At 40.9% G+C, this 22,225-nt stretch overlaps 1 protein-coding gene across 4 annotated transcripts in view; it reads left to right on the forward strand.

Annotated features, from left to right (window-relative positions):
• MARCHF1 (membrane associated ring-CH-type finger 1) overlaps positions 1-22,225 on the forward strand; it is a 272,004-nt gene that overhangs the window by 240,731 nt on the left and 9,048 nt on the right. For all 4 annotated transcript variants that reach the window (XM_042829714.1, XM_042829713.1, XM_042829715.1 and 1 more), the window contains one exon: positions 7,026-7,206. In XM_042829714.1, the coding sequence (XP_042685648.1) occupies positions 7,026-7,206 (181 nt within the window). The remainder of the gene's footprint in view (positions 1-7,025; positions 7,207-22,225) is intronic.

The following is a 22,225-nucleotide window of genomic DNA, read 5'->3' on the forward strand; positions in this document are numbered from 1 at the left end:
GTGAAACTGAAGTTGGATCCATAGAATAATTTAAACTGTGGTGCCGAATGTATAGACATGAAATGCCATCCAGAGTCCTCCAGAATCGCCAGCAACTGGAGGATGCTGAACTACTAGCTCGTACTGCTTGGCTGAAGGGGCTCTTTAAGCCATCTTCCTTATGTTCATAAGCTGCTACATTCCCTATTGTGAGCCAAATCTCTGAATATTTTCCCACCTGTTGGCTCCTCATAAGAATTGCTGTTGCTGTTTCCTTTCCTGTTTAAAGCTTTCTTGTTACAAGTGACATTTTGATAGGAATCTCCTCGTCTAGATAATGGCAGTTCATCAACCTCTGCAGCAATATCAAATCCTGGTTAGTTTTCTTCTCTGCCTGATGGTTCAGAGCCCCATCTGTCACCTGCTTAGCCATCTGGTTTTGCAGTATCCTTTAGAAACTCTCTATGGTTCAGTACAATGCAAGATTAATCTGAAAGAAGGCAAGCATGTTTTTGTTGTGGTTAGGGTCACATACGGAGGAAGAAGTGAGTTCTGTTTCTGCTTCTTTCTCTCAAAACCTGTTATTTTCTTTATCTAACATTCAGTTAATGAAACAACACAATTTCCTGCCAGAAAGTTTGGGTGAGAGAAGGTTTGAAGGGTCCTATTAGTAAGCACTTAAAGATTGCAGTGTTCCACAGGTAATTTTGTTATTTAACTTCAAATAGGTAAGTGGAAAGAAATCTAAATCCTTTCATGGGATGCAGTGCTTAGTTTCTTTGCCTTGTATCAGTGCAGTAAATCTTGTCTGACATGTATGTTGAATTGTATTGACAGTGCATCTGAGGGAGAGATTACTTGTAACTTTAGATGGTTAGATATCCTATTTATCACCTATAATGGAAGATTAATGGAGGGACAAGAAACGCTGACAAAATAAATGATGGAGTGTACTTTTGCTAATGTGATTTGCTCTTGGGTCCCTTGCAAATTTTGATCACGTTTACAGAAATCAAGCGAAAGCTTTGCCTACACTGATACGAAATTACACTGGTGTGGTGCAACATTTTGAAAATGTGTTTTTCTCTAGTCACATAAAGGCAGCTGCCTGTGTAATAGAATGGAAGGGCAGGAGTGACAGGGAAGAGGTAGACAAATTGATTACATTTGGTATGCAGAATTAATGTGCTTCATTCAAATTGTGTTTAAATGGAGAAGACCGGTTTACATCTCGATCACTGTAAGATTTAACAGTGGGAAAAAAATGGAAATGAAATTGGGAACTAAAAAAAAAACAAACCAAAAAACAAAACAAAAAAAAAACACAAAAACCCAGCCTGCAAAATAAAAGCAAGCAAAACATGGCATGCTGTAGTTAGCAGGTTGATAGGTGAACATATTTAGTGATTTTTTTTTAGTGATAAACTAAAGTTTGATATTTTAAAATATATAGTTTATATAAAGTTTAAAACATAAAGCTTAGTGATAAACTAGAGTTTGATATTTTTCCAGTTTCTTTAATAATGAATAATTTACTCATTTTCTGTGAGTTGTTCATAAAGTATTGCCTTTACAGCGTTAGGTTCAAACTATCTACAAGCACACTATATAAGCTGGGGAAAGGGGAGAACATTCTTTTTCTTGGACAGGAGAACAGATTGGGCTTTTTAAATTTATCAAGTAGTAGTAAGCAATCCTGGGGAGCCTTTCGCAAACCTGTGGAGTTTGTTCCTTTTGGTCCAAAGAAGATAGCCTAGGAGCACATGGTAATTCATGCTGGTGAATCATCTGCACGGCTCTGATCAAAGCCAGGGATCCACTTGGCCCAACATTTTACAGCTGTGTTGCTTCCCCCTGCCTCAGCTGTCTTCAGTGACAGTTAGGTACTGCTATGAGATGTACTCACCAAACCAGGTAGCAGTCTGTCAGTGCATAATCGTTACCAGTCCAGCCATGCTTGCCTGTGATGGGAAACATTTTGACTGATTTCTCAGTCTTTCCTCACCAAAAATAACATTTTTTGGAATAGACACATTTTGGAGAAAGTATAGGAAAGCTCTCTGTGCTTCTTTGCTGTAGCAAAACCCTTTGTCTATATGCAGTGGCCAAAAATCCTTGATCATTTTATTAGCTGCTTGGATGGCTTCTTAATTCCCTAATTCAGAATCCACTGAAGGAGTTCTGGGGATGCAAAATTGCTGCCAACTCTTTTCCAGCTGCTAATTATGACATTCTTACATAGCTTGAAGCTCTAGCAAGGACATGCTGATAGATTCTTATCCTTAACCAGCCCTCTTTGACAACAGTCTACACAATCAGCTGTGTAGATAATGTTCTAGGGGAGTGCTTGCCAAATAATTGTCATTCTGCACATAAGATTCCTGAAAAATACATGCGTTTTCTACTTGGCTACAGCAGCACAGAAATTGGCCTATTTTCTTAATTACTAAAGAGTAAAGTGGATTAGTGAAAGACAGGTGAGGATAACTGCTGTTTTTCCAATGAGAGTAGAGATTAGCAGCTGTGCTCTTAAATAACACTGTCACCTTGCATGTGATGAAAAAGCTCCAAACGTGTTTAAATCTATTTGTGTCTCTTGTAATAAGCATCTCAGGTAATGAGCAACCATGTAAGGTTACCTAGCATTTCTAGATCCTAATTTTGGTTACTGTGATTTTGCCAAACTAAGCCACTGTCAGGAAGAACTGAACGTTTTCCATCTGAGCTCTTTGCTTAATACTTATTTTAGCTGACCTTTGAAACTGAGATTGTATGAGAGGTGTTTGAATGAAAAAAACCCCACAACTTACTCTGATGAGATGTGAAGGTCAATCATCGGAGATGTTTCTTGCTTTATTTTTCTGTACATGAACCTACATCCAATTAGCATGTGAATGTGTGCACAGGGCTGCCATCTCCTTTCATACTCTTCTTTCTGTCTCCTAACTTTTGGGAGAAAACAGGACCAGGGGAAAGAAGGGAAAATAGTTCGCTGACATGGATTTAAAGATAGTACCAAATTCTCAAGATGCCTCACTTCTGATTTCCTAGTTTAGCAGCACCTTATGATTCGAATAAAACAAATTTTTATATATGCACTATCAAAATGCCCTTCAGTGAGGTGATAGGCCTTAAATTACCAGCAACTCCTTTGGCGTCGTCATTAAGGCACAAAGTTTAGTATGTCACACACAATCAAGCACTGTATTGTCAGTGAAGTTTTCAGCATCATTTGGATGATTATTTGATTGGATTAATCTGAACAGAAAAGGGATGCTGAGAAAACATATTTTAAATTGTTTCTTCTCAGTTAAACTTCAATTTCTCATTTTCAACTCCCTCTAAAAAATTGCTAACTTGAACTGTTGTATGTTTTTGTTTAGGAATTGGGTTCTGTGTAGTGAACATACAAAAAAATCTACAATAGCTTTTATATGAATTAAGCAAAATCCTTCACAAGAACAAATTTTGTTTTCAATAGACCGATTTTGATTTATTTTTTGTCTTAAATCTTCTGGCTTTCTCTCTGCTAACTTAAGGCATTATAACAGAACCTGTTATTTTAAAGCATTTTTAGCAGGTGTGTAGAGTGTTGGCATAAATTCCTCCACTTTCTACACCTGTGCTGAAGTTGTGGAAGCAAACCAGAGCTAGAGAATCATTGTTGCATAAAAACTCAAGCAAAAGCAACTAGGAGAGTATTATCTACTAAATAGTACTATCTACTAAAATTTCACAGCTTTCTTAAACAAAAACTAAACACAACGTACGCATGTCTGACTCAGCTGGTTGTCTGATAGCTCACATATGCTGTGTTGTCATGTGTACCCATGATTTTGGAGCCTGGCCTCAGCACAGCACAACACAAACTCATCTTTGTTCCCTAGACAGTGCAGGCAGGAATCGCAGAAGCGCTAAGCTGCCAAACCTGCAAAACAAAAATAACAAAGAAAATTGCAGGCTCGGTAAAGGGATTCTAACACCAGGGTCTCAGTCAGACAGCTGTCTTCCTTCCCTCCCTGCCGCTGCCAGGGAGTCAAAAGCATTGCTGTATAATGAAGGCCATTTTTCTAGCTAAGGACTAGAAAGTTGAGGAAAGCTGAATGCACAAATCCTGTAGGTCTGCCTGAGCCATTAACCACAGCCAGTGCTGCACTGCAGTTTGTGCATAAATCTCCATCAACTCACTTCTGAAGTATGTAAGCCAGAGTTATCCCCAGGCCTTTCAAGTCTCAGAGGTGGAAATTTTGAACAGTTGTGGTGATGTAAAGATAGATGACTAGAATGGAAGCCCTGTGCTTGCCACCTGCTTTAGCTACACTTCAGATGAGTCTATGCTTTGTATCCCCACCTCAGTTTGCACTGCACGTTTTTCAGAGCCGCTGTTTATAATTTATTTCCTATGATCTGTGAGAATAGTAAGTAAATACAGGAAAGAGCAAAACCACGGGGAGTTCTGTTTTAGTGCTCATTCTAAGCGAGATGTTAAGTTTGTAAAAGCCTTATTGAGCAGCTAGCAGGGATTTGTTTCATTCACCATCAGCTGTCAGTACCCAGCTATCTTTGAAGACGGTTCTTCTGAGTTGGGGTAGCACAGGTTTCTTCTGAGCTCAGTTCCTTCTGGATAAACAAATAATGAAGACCTAAATTGCACCAAAGAGCATTCAAGCTAATGAAAACCATGCCTTTGGTTATGTTCTCTAGACTTCAATTCCATTTGAAGTTTATTTTTCTTCTCCTTACGTATTTCTTGGTTGGAAAGCTGGAAGAGATCATTAGATTATTTAGCTGGGACTTCTTATATTGTACATACTTAATGTCACCATGTTATTTATATATTTAGCTTGTAACTTATATACAACAGAAGCACAAGTAGAATGTATAATTCGTATGCTGTGTTTTGTGTAACTATTCCTACTGAAGAATACTTTCATTCATTTCAAATTTGCACTGTCACTTTATCTGAAGATCCCAGTGGAGTTTTAGGATTGTATTTTAGCTCTTGCAATAATTTAAAACAATTCTGGCAATAGTGGAAAAAACACTCTTGGGTACCTAGTTCAGCTGTATAATTTCTAAATGGTTTAAATGCTAAGCCTGTAAAATAAATTATGTATAGGTTGAATTTAAATGAACAAAGAATACTAGCTTTCCTTTGGGAAATAGCTTTAATTTAAAAAGAAAATGATGGTTTTTTGTGTAACTCTCAGCCGGGAATAGGAATTTGTTAGAGAAATGACTATTCCCTGTTTTGACAAATTCAGTTCTACTTCTGCAGGTTCAATCAGAAGACAGCATACGGCGTGTTTCTGTATAAGAACTAAGCCACTGCTGCAGTTAGCTTGAGACAAAGACAAGATTGCAAATAGAGTTCTTGTGAAGTGTCTGTCTCTAAACTAGAATGTGTCCAAGACACAGGTGGCAGCTCTTTTCCCCTCCTGCTCCCATGTGTAGAAGATGCTTATGGGCACCAAGTCGGACACTGAAAATCTCACTTTTATGTGTCGTGTTTCCCAGAGCTTCATTTTTCTCCTAGCTTTTTTCTTTCCTGCTACACATCTAGCAAAGCAAGCTTTGTTCTGCTTTCTCTTGATTGTAGATTTGTTTTCTCCTGCCTTCAGGCTATGCCATGAAAGAACAGTGAAGCTGCTGTTCTCGATCTATAAAGCTTTCCTTTAGACCTTGAGCTCTCATCCTCATGCTTGTAGATGTGGCAGCCTGTGTGTGCTGCGCACAGTCCTTCCCGGGATCTTTGCTGGGCTGCCTGCTCCTTGGGTGAGGCAATTACCCTGCCTCCTATGCCCAGCTCTAGGAAGGGCTTATTCCCTCTGCAGGGCTCTCCTCAGCCCTTTTTCTACCCCAGGAGAAATGTGGCCACCTTTCCACAGCTGTTCTTCAGACCAGACTTGCTCAGATTTGTGCATGTATCTGAGCCTGCCTTTCCTAAGGGCTGGGCTGAAAGTTTTGTTTGCGTGACACAAGGATCTGTGCTGTTGCTTTACTTCCCTATTATGAAGTAACAGTTTTCAGACTTCCCCCCCCCCCCATCCCCCTTTCCGTGCCAGTCTGACTCTTCAGACATTCATTAAGCCTTGAGTGTTTGGTTTTATCTGAGATGTAGATGGGAGTTACTCTTCCTGAGGTAGACCCTCCTTCCCTTCAGGTGCTTGATTAGCCCTCATGCTTACTGCAGAGCTTGCTCTGCCCTAACAGGGATGCTTACAAATAAAGCTGACGTTATTTTCACTGAGTGACTGTTCTGCTGTGATCTGGAGTCCATCTGGAATAGAGGAAGATCATCCAGACGTTTGGGCATAAGTCACAGGAAAAAGACATCAGATTGTAATGTGATGACACACACTGCATGTGAAACTGCATGTGGAAAGCTCTGTATCCCATTACAAGGTCATGACACCTCTGAGACCGCAGTCTGTCCTAGGGTCTGCTTGCAGCTGTAGTTTTTGTTTTCCCAGATAATGAAGATACCTACTTCAAAGGGATGGTGAAGAGTGAAAAAGAGAAAGGATCATGGCTTTCTGACACCTGCCTCCTAGAAAACGCATGGATGTGTGTACACGTTGCTCCAGAGAGAGCTCAGATTCTCTAATTCTTTTAACTGTGTAACTACTAATATGTATCCCAGGAACTTACTGTACTTTTCATACTGGATATTCCCAGTTTGGCATTAGATTACGCTGACTTTGGGTGTTTTCTTTCATTAATTACAGACCAAGAGCTACTCAACTCTAACTGTAAGAAAGAGCACAGATACTTGTCTTAAAGGCTTTGCTATGCATAAACAGGAAGACGGTGTTCTTCCTATTGATTCACCTTCTGCTCACGTAGCCAATTCAAAGGGAAATAGCTAAATGGAGCGAAATGACTAAGTGACAGAAGGGAACAAGGAGTATGGTCACAGGCCTTAATCTGAAAGGTCGTCCACCTCGTGTCTTACAAACGTCAGGTCTGAAAATGAGAGTAAACCAGTGCCTTTGCAATGCTGATTGGAAAGTTTCCTCACTTGCTCTTGCTGTCTTCCTTGTCAGGATCTGTCACTGTGAGGGAGACGATGAAAGTCCCCTCATCACGCCGTGCCGCTGCACGGGCACCTTGCGCTTTGTGCACCAGGCCTGCCTGCACCAGTGGATTAAGAGCTCCGACACGCGCTGCTGTGAACTCTGCAAGTACGACTTCATAATGGAGACCAAGCTCAAACCTCTTCGGAAGGTATGCTGCTTTTGTATTAATTACACTGCAGTGCCAGCTGGCTGGAATGGCTGCACAGAGTACCAGCAATTTAAAGAAATGTCCAAAATGTCTTTACATTCGCTGTTATTAAATCCGTCCCGGAGATTTTTTTGTTGTTGTTGTTGTTGGCATATGAGTTAATTATTCTACAAAATGAATAAAGACTCTCTTTCCATATGCATGCAATATAAATGTGCAAATAATAGTTTTTTGCATTTAGAATATTTATCTTCTGCATTTTGCTATAGTTTGATCTGCCTATTTTTAAGCCAGAAAGAAATCTTGCTTATCACGTTTTACTCCTGAATTACACAGCTCTCTTCAGCCATTAGTTCTTACATTGAGTGCATAGCTTCTGCTTGAGAATTATGCTTACGCTAACGTGGAGATGGCAGTTATGAAATAACACAGTCAATTTAGCTGCATCTGTTCTAACTGTTACACTTGTGGGCAAATTAATCACTTGTTTAGTTAATGGCCCCTAAACTACAGGGCAGTCTTGCATCTTGAAAGTCAAATCTGTGTTATCTGTACACATCTACTTTCCAGGATAAATCAACTTAATGGTACCAGGGTTGTCAGTGTGGGGAAAGTGAAGGGTTTGATAAGCATACGTGGCTTTTGTTCTCTTTGGAGTGAATTTCTCCTGTAGGTTTTCTATAAAAACACGTTCATCCATTTTGGATTTTGCCACATCTTTGAAGCCTGAGTCAATAGCCTGAGCTATTGGCAGCTTTTGACTTAAATTGCAGTGAAAACCATATAGATGCTATCTGCTTGTAGTTAGTATATGCATATGTGGTGGTGTTTTGAAGGCAGAAGACATTTTGTCCTGTCAGCCTTGCACTGGTAGTACTCAAGAGAAAGTAAAGCTAATAAAATCCCTGCTCATTTTTCATCCAGAGATATTGTCCATTAAGTCCCCGGTGATAACTGTTGCAGAGAGTGCTGGAGTTGATTTGACAAGCAGAGCCTGTGATAGGAAGGAATGCAGATCTTGCCAGATAGACTGGCAATTGAAACAGATGTAAATCAAAAGATGATGGCTTAAAACTTAATTACATTGATTCAATTTTTAGTAATAGCAGACAAATTTTAGATAATGTGACGGGAGGGAGATAATGGTATGAAATCCCCTGTCTGCAGCATACCTTTTTTGCAGCTAGCAGTGTTTTAAGCATTATGTTAGATAATTAGTGTCCTGAAAATCAGGAAGATGTATAGCATCCTACATGAAAAGGAGAGAGATGTGAGTAACTGTTGATATCACAAGTGCTGCTGATATCAGAAGTAGTCACTTCTAACTGTGTGTGTTATCACTGCCACTCACCCCCATTTTTGTTTTTTATTTTTTGCATGTGGCTCAATTAGTGCAGTACTGGCTGATTGAAAATGTCAGTGCCATTCCTACAAGTCTGTATTTTCTTAATTGAATGATTAGCACATTATTAATCTCTTCAGCCACATCTCATTGGTTCTCAGGTATGGTTTTGATTTCCACAGTAGCAAAAACGAGGCTCCTCTTTCAGGGAGAATAGTTTTGTTTTGGCTCAAGACAGTGCTGTAGTTTATCTCACCTGACAGTAGAAGGATGTCAAAATACCTCCTTCAAATGCATTGCTAAAAAATATTTTTCAGCATGATATGGAACCAGCATCTAATTGCAGAGCCTGCCTTATAACTGGAATTTGGAAACTTTTTTCACTGTTGGAAGTTAAAATTGATGATGTTATTTACATTTATCGCTTTCCAAGCATGACAGTTTTCATGTGTTGAACTAAATGTATGATCCTTAGTAAGTGTATGCACTATCATCACCATCTTTCACAGATTTATGAAATGCTATCCAGGTTATGAGAGGCTGTTTGATAAAGGATGCGTTTTGACAGCTATAGCAAAAACAGGGTAAGGGGGAAAAGAATTTTCGTAAGGAGATTTACCACGAAAGCACAGCTGCCTGGTAGCTTTCCAACAGAACATCTTTTTTAAAAATCATTAAAGCTCTGTTTTGTTAAAAGCTTCATGCTTTGCAAAAAAAGAAGACAATCCTGGTGAAACAACATGAAGTTTCTTGCTCGTTCATCATGCAAGCTCTTTTGGAGCCTGGGAGTCCAGAATGTTGTCTGTGGGGCGTTCCCAATGCTGCCTGAAGACAGCCAGAGACCACAGAGCTGTGAGACAGGCAGCTCATAAAGCTGAAGCTCTCCACAGACTTTATTGGAGGACCTGAAAGTCACTAAGGTGACTCTAGGTCTTGCAGACTTTCCTGAGATGTAGGTTTTGCTAAGGCCTGGCTTTGTACTTTGAGACATTCTGAAAAGACATTTCATTTCAGTGTTTCTCTGACAAATGACCACAGGTATAGATCCAAAAGGAGGCTTCTTATTCAGTTCCCTAAGTAACTCATTTTGTTTGGGGGGGAAAAAAAAAGAAGTTTGCCCTAAATTGAAACTTTCCAGCCAGCTCCAGAAGAAGCTTTTTCCATGGCCAACAGACCTGGGTTTGAGGTGGCATTTTACTAAGGGCCATGTTTCCCAACCAATTTTGATTTTTAATTCGTACCTTACTTATAGTGTGAGACTGTGGAGTTAGGTTCTTGACTGTACATTGCTTCATTCTGATGATCTTCAGCACAGAATCCTAAAATGGCCAGGGTTGGAAGGGACCTCAAGGATCACGAAGCTCCAACCCCCTGCCACACGCAGGGCCACCAACCTCCACATTTCATAGCAGCCCAGGGCCCCATCCAACCTGGCCTTGAACACCTCCAGGGATGGACAGGGCATCACAGCCTCTCTGGGCAGCTGTTCCAGCACCTCACCACTCTCTGTGAAGAACTTCCCCCTGACATCCAGTCTAGCCTTCCCTCCTCAAGCTTCATCATAATGCCTCTGCAGTGCTCCAAATACTGGTCTGCCTAAAGGAAAACTCACAGACCACAGAACTAAATTCCAGATACCTACACGTTTTGGTAGCATCACAAAAGCAGGACTTAACTATAATACAAAACTGTTTCAACTCAACTGGTGAATTACCATCGTTATTCATGCACATTTTGTAACCATTTTTTAAAATCAAAGTCTCGAGCTTTATAGCAAAATCCTTTTTGAACATCAAGCCATATGGCTGTTAGCACCCAAAGGCGACAATGAGCAGTGTTTTAGGTTAATATCATTCAATGTATCTCCATTAAAATCAAAACCCCTGTCCCTATATGGACTAGTAATCTAATTACAGAGTCCCCGAAAGTATCAGATGTCAAATACAGCTTAGGTTCATCATTTTACTGAATTTTTGCATCGAGGTAATCTTTTTAAGTAATGATCAACAGGCAGTACACGTGTCTCGTGTATTTTGGGAGGTCTAATTACTTGTCTAAATATAAATTTAGGGATTAAATATTAAGCATTGCTTACCGTGTCTGTTCTTATTTCTCCTGGTCTCAGCTGTGACTGTCTGTGGCTGTATAAATAATATGGTTGCTGTACTTTTTAGAATTTGCAGTGCATAGCACAGAAATTCTTGTCTATAATAACCTTATTTATCAAGCAGGGAATTATAAAGTGACAATAAGCTTGTGTCAGTTTCTTATTGAGCTTCCTCAGGTAATAGCTTCATCCTGAGCAAATCACTTTTTCATTAAAAAGGATGAGATCCTGATAAAGTAGCACCTGCCTTTTGTATCCCTTGAATTTGGTATCAAAAGCAGAGTAGAAACAGGAACAGTTTCAAAATATTTGAGTATGAAATGGATTAAAGCACTTAGAATCCAGAAATACCTTCATATGGAGATTTCTCCACCGTGTCTGTCATTCTTCAGAGTATTTTTCGTATTTAAATTTGGCAGTCTGCTTAAGACTTCTGGTATCTGATCTTTTCCTTTGATGGCTTATCCCAACAGATTATTCTGGGGTGTCAGATATGTCTGTTCTCTCTCTTGATTTTGTTTGCCCTTTGAAATGCTTTACAAATAGTGCCTTTCTTATGTGTAGCATCAGTAATATGCCATTGCTGCCTTGTAGTACCTGCTGATCATTAAGAAAGAACAAGTCATTATTTTTGCTTAGGGAAGCACTACACACCAGTTAATGTACATCGTATTTCTGATTTGGAAGAGGATTGGAGGTGTTCTTTTAGAATTAAATGATAAGTTTCTGTTAAATTAAACAGAAGAAAAAACAGTGTAAGTCTACTGATAATGCAAGAAACTTATTTTGAACATGTATGTTCCAGGCTGGATGTGGCTCTGGGCAGCCTGATCCAGTGGTTGGTGACCCTGCCCATGGCATGGGGGTTGAAACTAGATGATCTTTGAGGTCCTTTTCAGTCCAAGCCATTATATGATTCTGTGTATCTTCTAAGTATTTACTCCCCTTGCATTCTGTATTCTTATTTTATTGTGTATTGATGAAACGCAGTTCTAAATCTGATAAAAGATGCATTTCTGTGGGTCCTGCCCCCTGAACTCCGTGGAACTTCTTGTGTCCCCATCCGCTGTCATTGAAGAGAAGGAAGGAATGCTCTTTCTCCCCTTGGTACCATTTATTTTAAAAATCAGCAGCTTGTAATACAAGTGATCAAGATTCCATTCCAGCTCTGACTGCCATACAGAATTCAAGAGTGTAAGTCTCAGTTGCAGATATTTGCTTCACTGCTGCCCAGAGCAGGGTGTTGAAGTCCTGGAGAGAAGTCTTGCGACAGACTGACTGAAATTTCACACTGCATATGGAAAACCCCAGGTCAGTCGTACCAGTCCCTGGATTAGTGGTGATCCAGTTAAATCACCTTGATTAAGGAAGATGTCAGCAGAGGGGTATGGCAGTGATTTACCTGCTGGATCAAAAGCAAATGCTTTGTTTTAACCGAAGAGATTAGAGATATTCTGGCTGCCCCAAGGCCATCGGATCAGGAGGAGCTGTGTAACCAATGAGGGTTTGAGCCAACAGGCAATGTGTGGTGCAGGGTAATGCTCAAATTTAAAAATCAGTAAATCTGAAGGCTCCTCAATAAAAGGTTGATTACCTATGGAAGCAGCAGAAGAAAGTCAGAATTGTGCTTTGAGTGCTGAGGTGGGCAAAAGGAAAGTCCCAGAGTCCTGTTTCTCACCCAGACATTATGTGCAGGGGCACATCTGCTTCTGTTCCCTCTGTCTGAGTTAAGAGAGTACAGGGTGCCTTTTTTACAAAACAATTGTCACCAACACTACTCTAAATCTAGTTTGCAGAGCTCTTAGCTAGTGTTAGCTGATTGAGCTCCCTTCCAGGTGCTCAGTGCAATCCCATATGAAGAGTAAATCTTAAGAAATATGTCTGCCTGCAGGGACTCATTCAGAACTGTGTGGATAAATCTTTATTTGAAGAAATCTGGTGGCACGCGTGATAAATTCAGGGAGGGCAAAATATGTTAAGGGAATTGATTTATTTTCGGCTAAAAACTTGGAGAGTTTGTGTTTACGCTTTTTAGTTAGGAATATGCTGCTGACTGCTGGAAGGGAAGCAACCTGCAGGGATGTCGTTGTGAAATCAAGCCTGGTCACCATTAGAAACCTCTCCTGCCCCCAGAGCAGACCCTCAGAGCCAGACGTGACCGGCCGTCTCCTAGGAACAAATGAAACTTGGAGCAGTCATTACCGGATAGCAAGTTGTTTACTTCTTCCTGCTCTCAGCTCTGAAGCATGTACCATCTGGCTTTGTCATCACTTTTCTAATAAGGCTTATGATAAGAAGTGATAGCTAATATTGCATAGGTCAGGTAGCGTTGACTCGCCGTGGGATTAGTTGGCTTTTAACTCAATTTGGTGAATGCTTTGCAATCATTAACATAGCAGAAGATCCTACATTTCCTTTTGATTTCTGGTGTAGCTGCAGAGCGTCGTCAAGGCAACCTGCTTCAGTGTTTTCTTTCTCAGAGTAAACCATCTCAAAACATTGCTAGCCTCAAATAATTTCTTGTAATATGCAGGGTCAGACACTCACCAATATGCACAAAGGCACAGAGCTATTACTTCCTTATTGGCTATCGCGTCATCGTAGTGAATAACTCTGTGCTCGGGGGAAAAGTGTATTTGAAAGCTTTGAAAGTTAAAATAATTCTGTAGCATTTGTATCCCACTGTGATGCTTTGAGGGTGCAAGAACTACTTTGTTCAGACAACTGTATATGTGATATTTGAGAGAGTAATAGAGCGTTGCTGCTAACTTACCTGTCTATGGGTAACGTGCTGTGGTTCCTGGTGTTGTCTTGTGTCCCGTGCCCTAAGAAGAGTACGGTATCTTACCATGCTTGCGATGGTAGAATTTGGTTAGGCTTGCATCTCTTTATTTCCCTTACATGCAGCACAGCTTTTATTTACACAGCTGTTCCAGATCCCAAAGGCAGGAGATGCTGACTTATGCCTCATGCTTTGAAACCATCATGGCATACCCTTGGCTTGCAAAAAGGCACTTTGTTGGGATGCCAGCCAGAGAATGAAATGAAAACTCTTTCCTTTTTTAATTAACTGCTCTTATCTAAGTTTGCTACTTCTGCTGCTCAGTAGCGTTTACAAATGCAAAGAGAATTCAGGAGATTGTCCCACTCGAGCTATTACTGCTGTTACCCACTTTTGCACACAGACACGAACGTGAGCTATGGGACGTACAAGTTCTTCTGTGCTTTCTGAAGCTGCAATAGTTTTGATCTGAGCTCTTTTGGAGATGCAGCTTGCATCAGAAGATTTCATGTCCATTTCACGTAGAGGATTCTACTCTATTCTGCAGTTCACATCAGTTTCTCAGTTATTTTTTAAGTAATTGGAGTCCTCTTTTTCTTTCTAAATTCCATTCATTTCAGTGTTTCATTTTTGGAGCCTGCTTTGCGAATTGCTCATAACAGAGGAGGGTTGGATTAGGTCTGGCTCTGACAGTCCCTTAATACTGGCTTTACATTAAAAAGGTAAATGGCACAGAGTCCTTAAACATAATGTATAGTTAGTAATATGAAGTTTAAATAACAGGATGATCCCAGGCGTTGACTTAAATGGCCATTGCTATTCATGCTCTAATGGCAGCAGGCTACTATTCATGATCTGGTGAATGTATCTGTTAGTCTCTCACTTAAGTAACACACCCAATTTTACAGTGCTTGTTTGCATCAAAGTGATTCTGTGTGAGAACTGATGACGTGAGTATGATCTGAACTGAGTTTTAGTTCACAAGCTGATGCTTGCTTACTGCTGGAATGCATGCTAAAAATGGATTCTCTTGAGTGTAGCAGTTGTATGCATGGTACTTGATCAAAATTCTGATCATTTGGGAAAATTGTCGTTGTTTATTCCCCAAACTTTTGATTTTTGCTGTTAATTGAATTTTATTCCTGTGGCATTTTATTAAAATTACTTGAAGTGAGAGCCTTCTCCTCCAGGAGTGTAGATCTTTTATCATCTGTTCTAGTTTGTATGTGACAAAATTGGAATGTAGGGTGTTTGTTGGTGTTCTCTCACATTGAATAGGTTCCCTCAGCTCAGCATGCCAGAGCACTGGGCTGTAGTTTTATGTTAATTACTGTAGCTTTTCCTCAGCACGAATTTCCTGTATTTCATTTTTATTTAATTGGATCAAAGGAGTGTCTCCTGTGGAAACACTGAAGTAGAGAAAGTAACTGTAGTTATTCATTTGGAAATCAGCAGTGTTCAGACCATATTTACAGATTATGGAGCATGTCAGCTCCTTTTTGCAATCTTGGGAAGTGGCACATCAGCCATGTATGTATGTAGCATATACCAAGTTACAAAAACAAAGTACATCTAGATGTATTTAAACGGAAATATATTAACAATGCATGGGTTTTGGTACTCAGGGGTATGGAAGGCATATTTTTGTAATGGTTCAGGCTGATTTAGTCAAAGAAAGAGGTTAAGTTACATGTTACTTGCAGTGTAGGTCAGTTGCTCTCAACTTTGGGAAATGACAATGATATAACATGCATAAAGCAACAAGAGGAAAAAACTACAAACCTCCTTGATCAGGACCACTTCTGCTATTTAGTGGGTGGTAGGAGAGGAGAGGAAGGATTGTGCCAAGTTTGTTTGATCTGAATGCGAGAAGGGCAGAAATACCTCAAGAGACTCCTTCGTATGCAAACTCACCTCTGTGCCCTTCCCTCCCCTGCTTACTGCTGTATTTCTCTCTGTTCATCTTACAACATGTGATGCTGGAGGGACGTGGACTGTAGAGCTTCAGTACATGGTTCTGTAGCTCAAGTCACATGTAAGTTCTCCTGGCAAATGACTTTAGGCTTCTGTTCTGTAAGATACAAATTAGAACTCCAGTGAATTTTCACATACTGGTAAGAGTGCTTTAATTATGAGAATCGAGGACATGCTTGCAAACAAAAAAAGGCCAAGCACTTGTTGTACAGGGCAGTAATGTGAATTTTCATGCTTGCACTAAGAGAAGGCAAACAAGTGAAAATAGGTGGACTATTCTGTTGTAACTTCTGGAGAAGACGTTGTGCACCGTTTACAACTACAGCTAAAGAAAAAGTGCATTGACTTTTCAGTTGTCATCAGTTTCATTTCATCAGCTCTGATTTTGAAATGCACGTTTCAAGATATTTCTCAGCAGGCTAGACAATTAGATACCGAGGAAATTAAGCTGTGTAATGAGTGTTGAATAGAAAATGATTCAGGTAAAGACTTCTCATTAACAAACTTAAGGGCATAAATTGTAAGTGTGTGCCTAAGGGAACACAATGAAGATTCATTCTTCTGGGAATTTGGTAGTAATTGGAAAAGACTGAAGAAGGTGCAGAGGCATATGATAGTGTCTGGTGGGATGCTGACCTTCGGCACGCTGCCATCCACCTCTCTAATTTCTTTTCCTATTTCTCTTTTGCTCTGTTAGCTTTCTTTTGCTTTTTTAAGACCCAAATACTCTCAGATATGTGAAGACAGCCCATGTGATTTGGTGTTCAGAGACAGAGACCCTAGCGTGAGCTGCTGAGAGGTGGTTTGCTATGGCTGCTCTACTGGAAGAAGGACTTGGGGCTGCTTTGGCCACATCACATGGTGTTTTGAGTCCAGCACTGGACATGTCACAGCTGTTCTTCAGTCATCATAGAGCACAAACCACAAAATGCAGCACCCTCAACCGCTTTGGCTGGAAAAAGTAATCTCATTTTAAATGGCCTCGAAGCAAAATTATAATCGAAAAATTAATTAAAATGCTTTTTAGCATGGTAGTTAGGTTGAACTTTATTTTGGTCTAAGTTAGTTCAAGTTTTTTTTTTGAGGCCTGGACTGGGATTGCAGTACCTACGCTATGGAATGACAGTGGAAGGAACAGAAGCAATTTCAAAATAAAAGCTTATGATAGTAACAGAGGCTGGTCATGTAGACCTCTATTAAGGAAAGAAAGTTATGTTGTTTCAGCATTCAGAGAACTCTGGAAAGTAAACACTTCAGATAATACATTTACATTCTGTGTAATAATGTAAATTACTTCCTTGTGGATAGGAGCTAGGAAGAATCTTGCAGTATGGAGAGTTTGTGGTATAACTATTTGCCACGGGGTTTCTTACACATTTCTCTGAAGTATCTGGTGTTGGCCACTGTCAGAGACAGAATATGTATGACAAGGACATAAGATCTGGCAACTCCTGTATTGCCAAAATGTGGTATTTCTTCATCTAGTTTGTGTTGGAATGATTGGGATGCAGGTACTGAAGTTCTTCTGGTTGGTAAATGACAAGTATTCTCAATGGTACTTCCAGATTGCAAAAACAGCTACTTCATTTGAGAAATGATCTTTTCAAATTGCTTAATATCCCTACTTTGCACTTTTTAAGGGTCTGCTAATTGACGACGTACACAGTCAGAGATCCCCTAAGTTTGTGAAGTGTGCTCAACTGATTATATCACTCAAGTCCAGCCTTTTTAGCTGTTGCATTGAAAAGAAATACACGGATGTCTTCATTATGATAAAGCTGGTCCCATGCAGGTGATAATCTCAGAGTATGCATCCAAGTGAGATTTTTCATTAAGTAGCTCACGCGTATTGCACATGAAAGGGAATTAAGGTGTTTGTCTTTAGAGATGCACCTGAGGTTTAAACTTTTAAAATAGTTGTTTAAAACACAACACAGGCATTAATTTGCACTCCAGCTGGGTTTGTGTAGTGTCACATGGGGGACAGAAATAGATTTTATGTAAACTTGAGGCACGTTTGCCAGAGGAGGATTTGTAGCAGTTAATCTAATGAGCTAACTAGGTCAAGGTAGGGCTGTGCATGGATATGGCCATACGATACACCAGATGACATTGGGTGGGGGGGGTTAACATTTTTATTTCTGTTATTTTTGTGCTTAGTGGCAGGGTTCTTACTCTGGTTCTTTCAGGAGTTCTTTCTCTGGGATGCACCTTTTGACAAAAGGCGATAGCAAACAGTGAACTCACTGAGTTCTTTCTGAACGCACTCTGGAAACGTTTGGGGAACAGAACAAGGAGGTTTCATGGCCCATTCCTTTCAGTTTCAGCCAGGAGACTTGCTACGTGCTGTTTGCATGACAGGTGCTGCACTTGGAGCAGGATGCAGCGAGGCATGCTTTTTCCTTCTTTAAGATGCAGTCCCTCGGGTACAGACTGTAACCACACGTTGTTTAAACAGCACAGTGTGCTCCAAAATGCTTTTCCTTAAATTACATCGATTAAAGTCTCATCTCTGATCCATACTTCAGATCTGCGTGAGGCTGGCTCGTTCCTCTGATGCGGGGAACCCCGTTGTCTTTCATTACTGTTATTTCTTCCTCTTCCACCCATTGCACAAATCCCATTCCTGCAAACTACTGTTGAGCTGCTTTCCTCCAGCTGTCGTTTGATAGCAGTGAGCCTGAGCCAATTAGGACTGCAGCAGGCCACCAAAGAGCCCTCCCTTCCCCACAGACAATAAATAACTCTAAGCTGCAGACATGTGCCCACTGCTGACATATCTTCCCTGCTCACCTCACCGCTCTGTACGCTGCTCCAGACCGTGGGAGCTTTTTTAAAAACACAGCCTGGATCCTTCAGCCTATTTTGAGTAAAGAAAGGTGCTTTTCTGAGTACTCCTAACCTGTGTGCAAAACGCAGTTTCTATGACAGCCCCTAACGAAATTAGCCTACATTTTGCATGATTATTTCGAAATTGAGGTTGGTTCAAAGACTTTCTTTAGAAAATGTTGCATGACTTCGGCTGTGAGAACAGAAGGAAATCTGTATGCATTGTATCCATTGTCATTTCTTTGCTAAATAATGGCTGTAGAGAAATATGTCAGAACAGGAAGAATATTTGATATTAAGAATGCCATGCCTGCTCCAGATTTCTCTATGAAGCCTCCTCACATGTAATTTAAAAGTAAGGTTCCTGCAAATGCCTGGGAGTCAAAAGTCCAGGCACTCATTCTCTGGCTAAGCAGCTCATTAACTTCACGTTCACTTTGGCATCTTTGGTCATGAGCCTCTGCAGAAAAAAAGGACCTTTTGTTTTGAAACATGAATCTGCAAACCTGGAGTAGATTGAGAATTGCTATTGTGCAGACAAAATTTGGTGCCCAAGGATTGTTACCCCGAGCAGGAGCTGACATGAGGACACAGAATTGTAAATCTGCAGTCTGACAGTGGGCAAAGGAATACAGGCAGCAGAGCTTGCAGAGGGCAGTTCTGTGGAACAGGAACAGCGTTGTGTGAACGGCGCAAAGCTGTTGTTTCTGCACCGGGGGCATCCTGACACTGCTTTGTGTCACACAGAGCTCTGTGTGCAGGAGAGAACTAAAACTGTGCATGTGCTTCTCTCTGTAAGTCGAAAGGCTGTGCTGGTATTTCTCGGATACGAAGCAGCATCTTCAGACCCTCGGGCTGAAGAGGATATTAAAAAATATCCCAATCTATTTGTTGCATATTGATTAACGGAGGTTTTATTAATGTCACGTGGGGTGGCAAATTGGGTCCTTCAGAACAAACGTCAGGGATTTTCTCAGGCTGTGAGACAGGAAGGGGAAGTGGTTTGACAAAGCCTGATTTAGACGTTCCTTGGGTACGAGGCTGTTCACATCTTTTCTCTCTCTCCCCCAGAGGACTCGTTTTTAATTGCAAGAGTGAGTTATGAAGCCAGCAACTGTTTCCTCTAAATTTCTGATTAAGATGGTTGGTGAGGAGCAAAACACAACGTAGAAATCTACAGCAGGGCACAAGCTTGTTACAGACCTCTTGACAGTGAAGCACAGAACTCGGGCTCGATTGCATGGCGTGTTTTAGAAGCAGCTGTAAGTGCTGGGAAGAGCGGTTTGGTTTTCTGACAGCCAAAGCAATCCAGTTTGTTTCCCTTGACACTTGTTTTGCCCTGGCTTGGTAGGAACTTCTGCAGCACGTATGTTGTCTCCCACCGCCCTCCAGTGGTTCGCAGAGCACGGTGCAAGCTTCCCTGGGATACATGCTTCCGAGGAAATTGCACTGGCACTCTTATTTCAGTCATTAGCAAAAATGTGATGTAGCTTCGTGTAGCTGTGGGAATTGAGGAAGCTGGGAATTACCACCGAGCTTTAATCTAATGGGAGTTAAGGAGGCATACCTACGATGTGGCAGCAGCTGCCAAATGCACCCATCCAGCTTTAGCATATGTGGAGCCTTGGACAACAGAGCACAAGTAAAAGGACTTGATGCTTTTACTGTCCAGTGTATTGTTGTTTCAAAGCCTTTGCTATGGACTTTCAAGCAGTTTTTACTTCATCTGTTTTTGCTTTTGTCCAAACAAGTCTGTGCTAACATTAACATTTAAATGTTAGATTTAAGCCTACTGCAAAAGTCCTAAAATAGCAAATTGCTCATTTAAATTGCTAGCAGATCACACATCTAGCAGAGAATGACGGCAGTCACAACACTCCCTGTTCATCCGAGCTACAGTACGTGTTTAGGACAACAAAATTACCTCATCTACCACAGGGATCACCAGGACTACTGGATGAATGTTATAACTTGACTTCTCTGTCTGAGCTCAGACCACGGTGACTCGAGTAGAAGGACAACTGGGACTACAGCTGGAGCTGAGCAGACCAGCAGCATTGCCTTGAGTGCCACTGAGCAGCTGTAAACTGCTCCCCAAGAGCTCAGATCCCCCTTGCATCCATTCCAGTGAGCAAGATCCTCCCTGTGCACTTCTTTTTTATTGCAGTTGTTTGGGTGTGATGTTCCAGCTCTGTAACCACCCGGTGGCCTCTACCATTCTGTTCTCAGCCACCTTATTTGTGGTGTGGTAACATGGCTATAACAGATGCACATACGCTTTCTGGTGGCAGAAGGGGCCAGAGAAGAAGGAAGACTTGCTGTGCAGCCACATGTCAAGTGTTGCATTCAGTTTTGTGTCCCTCACTACAAGAGAGACATTGAGGCCCTGGAGCACGTCTGGAACACAAGTCTCATGAAGAGTGGCTGAGGGAGCTAGGATTGTTTTATCCAGAGGAGGCTCAGGTGAGGCACTATCACTGTCTACAACTCCCTGAAAAGAGGATGTAGCAAGGTGGGGGTGGTCTCTTTCCCATGTAACAGCAATCAGACAAGAGGTGATGGCCTGAAGTTGTGCCAGGGGAGTTTCAGGTTAGTTATTAAGAAACATTTCTTCTCAGTAAGATTGGTGAGGCACTGGAATGGGCTGCACGGGGAGGTGTCACTGTCACTGGAAGTGTTGAAGAAAAGGGAAGATGTGGCACTGAGTGACATGGTCTAGAGTGGTCACAGGCATGGATTGATGGTTGAACTGGGTTATCTTATCGGTCTTTCCAACCTTAATGATTCTGTGATCATGGGATGTTAGCAAGAAAGGCCTGCTTTAGCCCATTTCTGCTGTATTGCTCTCCCCTTTCTGTAAATCTCAGCTTGATGAAACTGTCTTTTTTTTTATTTAAACTATTTGGCCTGTTGTAAATTTTTCCACCTACAAAATGTTTACATTTATATTATTGAGATCAACATTCTTCTTTTTAAATTTTCAAAGTCTGCATGGAAAAGATTTGACTTTGCATTCCGATGAACTCCCAAAGGCTTTTGAGTGTATTACAGAGAACAGAAAGGCTATCGTGAGCTGCTGATACGAATGGCAATAGAAAATTCAGCATAGAATTTCCCCTCCAGTAAAACAGAAGCTTAGTATAAAAGATGACTGAAAGAATCTGTTTAATTACCAGTTCATTTGTCTTTGTATTCTTCACTGAACTTCCACAAAGCATCTAAAGCTACACGAAGTGTTGAAGTAGAATCCTTTCTTCCTTAAGGATGAAGACAATTATTTCTGTGGCAAAGAAAGCGTCTTGCAAGGCTTGAGTTGAATTTTTCATTGCAACAATGGTCAAAGTCTGCAGGTCAAACACTGCGTAACCTGGACTCTGTTAAGACACGATATGACTGTAGTGATAAAGTCCTTTCTAACCACTGTATGCTACTAACACAAACTACGTGAACCTGAGGTTCTGTGTTTTATTGCCTTTTTTAATGCCTCCAGTTTTTCCAGACTTATCTTTAAAAATCAGCAGCCAATCTGGTTCAGCTTAAAGATCTACTTAGCATAGGATGCCATTTCCAACAGCGGCCATAAGCAATTTGGGAAGTTTGTTACTTCCTCAAACCAGAGTTTCTTGTGCTGCTTCCCAGCAGCAGCCCAGGTGAGTGTTTGCATGGCTGGGAGATGGGTGGCACTGTTGTATCACACTTTGCACTTGCTGTGTTCCAGCTATGGGCTGCAAGATCGTTCATCAGAATCAAGGCATTTTGCTAGTAAATGTCATATTCTTCTGTCTGGTTTAGAAGGCAAGCATTTACTCCTCAGTAAAGCTGCACTTTTTAAGTTTGTATTTTATGGGAAGGCTGCTTCACCACTGCGTTCCTCTAATTGTAAGCAACTGAGTCTATCTCAGAATGGTTTGAATATTACAAGCTAACGTTTATGTTTTCTTCTCAGCTGTGGATCAGGTAAAGCTTTTGACTTGTCTGTTAGCAA

Source organism: Centrocercus urophasianus, unplaced genomic scaffold (assembly GCF_019232065.1).
Source record: "Centrocercus urophasianus isolate 14NV4802_14NV808 unplaced genomic scaffold, USGS_Curo_1.0 seq_32, whole genome shotgun sequence".
In the NCBI taxonomy this organism is placed as follows: domain Eukaryota; kingdom Metazoa; phylum Chordata; class Aves; order Galliformes; family Phasianidae; genus Centrocercus; species Centrocercus urophasianus.